At 42.5% G+C, this 4,374-nt stretch overlaps 1 protein-coding gene across 1 annotated transcript in view; it reads left to right on the top strand.

Moving 5' to 3' along the window:
- Positions 1-3,491, top strand: part of LOC119361442 — a 4,255-nt gene extending 764 nt beyond the window's left edge. The window contains exon 3 of the mRNA XM_037626648.1: positions 2,197-3,491. Coding sequence (XP_037482545.1) covers positions 2,250-3,491 — 1,242 coding nt within the window. The 5' untranslated portion in view covers positions 2,197-2,249. The remainder of the gene's footprint in view (positions 1-2,196) is intronic.
- The last annotated feature ends 883 nt before the right edge of the window (positions 3,492-4,374 follow it).

The following is a 4,374-nucleotide window of genomic DNA, read 5'->3' as shown; positions in this document are numbered from 1 at the left end:
CACAGGCACACAGAGACATACATGCATACATGCTGATTGATTGAAGATGACCCTCACTGACTGGCCGGCTTCATAAAGTTCTTTGCTTTGGTCTGGAACTGCAAGTTAGTTAATTCATCCATCCATGTCTGATGCACATTGCGAATGAACCAACCAGCTAGCTTATTAATGTTACCCGAGTGAGTCCAAAAGAGCACAAGCAAACAACACAAACTTGTCTAGATAACTTCAAAATAAGCTTGTGTAGTTTTGCAAAATACATGTATCAAAATAGACGCTCATCTTTCTTTTCAGTCTAATTCCTTTTAGTATTGCGTGTTGGCTCTTTAAAGGTAGGTAAAAGATGTTTGCATTGCATACAAGTATTCATCAAGTCTTTGTATTATGTATGGTCCCTGTTTACTACTCCCTCTGTCCCATAATATACAAACATTTTCAAGCTAACATAGTTTGAAAAACGTTCTTATGTTATGGAACGGGGAGAGTACTTCAGTTGAATACTTTTAATTAGTTTTATACTCCCTCTGTTCACTTTTGTAAGGCGCGGAAGAAAATTTCCGACAGCCCCAAAAAAAGGGTAATGGACAACAATACCCCTTCCAATCGATCAATTGAAATTCAAAAAATATCGGAATCGCCTCGCCCAGCGCATCGTCGCCCACCTCGCGCCCGGCTTCTCCTCTCCCAGTGCGTCGTCGCCCACCTCGCACCCGGCTTCTCCTCGCCCAGCGCGTCGCTGCCCACCTCGCGCCCAAGATCTCTTCGCTGCTCACCTGGCGCCCAACTTCTCCGCCCAGGGTCTCCCGCTCATCGCCGCCCAGGATCTCGTCCTCATCGCCGCCCAGATTCCTGGTCACCGCCGGCCCCAGGACCACACCTCGCCGGCCGCCGGCCACCAGCCCCAGCGCACCTCGCCAGCACTGCCTCCCTTCTTCCCCGCGTCGTCGGCAAGGTGCAGCTAGCCCTGAGCCAGGGGAGCCAGGGGAGAAGGCCCGGAGAAGTTGAGCTCGGAAGCCGGCATAACTCCTCGCCCAACACCTCGCTGCTCCTTGCCCAGGATCTGCGTATTCCACAACCTCCAGGCTCGGTGATCCTTGTTGGCTTCTCGCTGAAAGCCGGCCCAGCTCCTCGTCCAGCACCTTTGATGGTCCAGCTCCTCACCAACAACATCAGTAGATCTTCAACAGCAAGGAAGAAGCAGATCCTCAACATCAACAGCAGCAGCTCGTTGGCCCAATTTCAAGCATGGTAGTCCCAGATCTCAATTTCACTCCACCTGAAGAAGGCAACGAAGAACCTGAAGAAGAAAGCAACAATGCTGGTCAAAATTCAGGTATAATTTCTTCTAATCTTGCATCAAATTATGCCTCGGAAGTAACAGAGAAGGGATTGCTAAGATTGAATAGTGCATATGAGGAAGCTTCATTTTGTTCATAGGTTATTCAACAAGCAACATTTACATTTTCAACAAGCAACAGAGGTCTCCTGGACATTAATTGTAGGGACATTTTCAGTTTTTGTCTCATTTGCTTATAGGCAAACTGAACAAACTCCATGTATGTGTGTGTAAATAAACATATACTCTGACAGCATGTATGTGTGTGTAAATAGGCATATACCCTGACAGCTACGTGTTCATGGGACCCCTATCTCCAATTATTTGAAATGCCTTGCCCAAGCTATCAAAGAAGGGTGCACGACACTCATGCGTTAAAACAAAAATGGCTACATAAGTTTCAGTTCAGAACCATGCCAAGAGCATAGCTCCAAATATCTATTTTCAGGCCAAAATGTCCCCTTACCAGGTTACATTCACATATAGACAATTCAGTTCAGCAGGAACAAAGCCTATCTGACCAGTTTCTCTTGAACATATTTACCCTCAAAATTAGCATATACCCTGACAGCTACGAATGGAAAAGAAATTGCTGCAAGTTAAGTTTAGTTTATAATCTATTTATATTTACAAGTTTTGAGGTATACGGAACTGAACACTTTAGTTTATATTTACAAGTTTAGTTTACATTTATATTTTCAGCAAGCAACATTTATGTTTATATTTACAGCAAGCAAAGCAAGCAATACTCCTATCCTATGGAATTGCTGTTGCTATTGTTGACCTCTTGTTTACATTTCCAGCAACCAATTTTTAATATTCTTGCAATAATTAATTTAATTATTCTATTGCTATTGTAGGAGTACAAAGGCAAAGGAATTGGCTCACTGATGCGCAGAGATATGCCGCTTACATGTCCTTGGAAACCCTCCATAAGAGTAGAGGAGGCAAGTTCAAGAGAACTGATAAGAAGGACGTGGCTGCAATATTTGGAGCACATGTTCGAGTTATTCAAAGAATATGGGAGACGGCAATGAAACAGAAAGGCCTTGGTCAGGAGGTGGATGTTTCAAACAAAAGAAAGGAAAATTGTGGAAGAAAATCTTATGATGATATCCTATCTCTCATTCCGACAATTCCCTTAAACAAGAGGTCAACTATTCGATCTCTAGCCAAGGCACTAGGTGTAAGCCCTACTACACTATACAAGAAGTTCAAGTTGAATAAGATAAGGAGACACTCCAACAGGGTAAAGCCGGTACTGACAGAGAAAAATAAGAGAGATAGGGTGGATTTTTGCCTCTCTATGATAGATGAGGCAACATTAGGAGATGTAAGCCCAAGTTTCAGGAGTATGCATAATATTGTTCACATCGACGAAAAATGGTTCTCCATGACCAAGAGAAAGAGGAACTACTATCTGCTGCCTGACGAAGAGGACCCGGAAAGACCTGTCAAAAACTCGATTGGAAAAGTGATGTTTCTCACAGCGGTAGCAAGACCACGGTTTGATGAAGATGGGAACATGACATTCTCTGGAAAAATTGGGGTATGGCCATTCGTGAGAGTGACTGCAGCAGCAAAAAAAAGCAAGAACAGGGAAAAAGGGACATTGGAAACAAAGCCTGTCATAGTGACGAGGGATGTGATGAGAGAGTACATTATACAGAAGGTTGTGCCAGCGATTCAAGCATTGTGGCCTGCAGATGATGATGGACAACCCATTTTTATCCAGCAAGATAACGCGAGAACACATATCCTACCTAATGATCAAGCATTCGCAGAAGCTGTGGACGAAAGTGGCCTGGACATCAGAATAATGTATCAGCCTCCAAATTCTCCGGACATGAACGCCCTGGACCTTGGGTTCTTCAGCTCGATTCAGTCGCTAACAGACTGCAAAAGTCCGAAAACTATTCCAGAGCTGATTAAAGGTGTTCAAGAGGAGTTCGATGGATATGAAGTTTCAAAACTTAACAGAGTATTCATAACTCTGCAGACTTGCATGGTTGAAGTAATGAAGAATGGTGGAGCCAATAAATACAAAATCCCGCACATGAACAAGGATAGGCTAGAAAGGCTACAACTGCTACCGCCCATGATCTCAGTTCCTCCCGAAGTGTATGCAATGGCACTAGAGATGCTTGGACGCTGATCCTACTCCAGTTTGTTGTGTAATCTGTGTGTACTTGTTGTGTATTCTACTCCAGTTTGTTGTAGTACTTGTGTATTCCGTGCTTACAAGCAAAGGAGTATGTGTTTATGTGTGAACTTGAGGTCTATAATTATTGTTGCCACAGACTATATTGTGCTATATATTGCTATATACTCCAGCTTATACTTGGACTACTTGCTGTATATTGGAATATATACTCCAGTATTTATGGTTGGAAAAGAAGAGAACTGAATCACTTGCTATAGATAGATTGATACCCCAGTACTCCTAGCAAGTTGCAAAACACTCCAACTAGGAGTATATTCTTTACTTGTTTGATAGGAGTATATATTCTCTGCAGCAAAGAATATACACTCATAGGAAGTTTTAGATGTACTCCTAGATGCAAACTGAGATGCCAAGCTCTTTATTGAATTTTTACTCCAAAAATAGGAGTATCATGCTTGCTTAACTGAACTTTTATTCAATGTACTGTTGGCGAACTACTCCAGAAAAATTCATGTCGATCAACTCTTTCGGTTGGGTTAAATTATGGAGAATTTCTAACGAGATCGCATATTTAGCACAAGATATTTAAATTATGGAGTATTTCATTCAGTTGAGTAAAAGGGCAACTACTCCATCTGCAGTAAGTAGATTACCTGAACTTTGGACGGTTCATACCCATTCCAGAAGATATACTCCACCACATCTGTTAATCTGCAAGGCAAATTAGGTGGAGAGGATCAAGTGGTGAACACTAAAGTGGCCTGGACATCATTTGTCTTTGCTTGATTTTCATCCATACACACACAATCTTTCTCCTTCACTTTTATTTCTCCAAAACAGAGGTAGAGTTGTTTTTCTTTTTTGCAGAAGCAGA

This window comes from Triticum dicoccoides, chromosome 2B (genome assembly GCF_002162155.2).
Source record: "Triticum dicoccoides isolate Atlit2015 ecotype Zavitan chromosome 2B, WEW_v2.0, whole genome shotgun sequence".
NCBI lineage: Eukaryota > Viridiplantae > Streptophyta > Magnoliopsida > Poales > Poaceae > Triticum > Triticum dicoccoides.
Note: the sequence above shows the minus strand (reverse complement) of the source record. Positions and strands in the feature narration are given on the sequence as shown.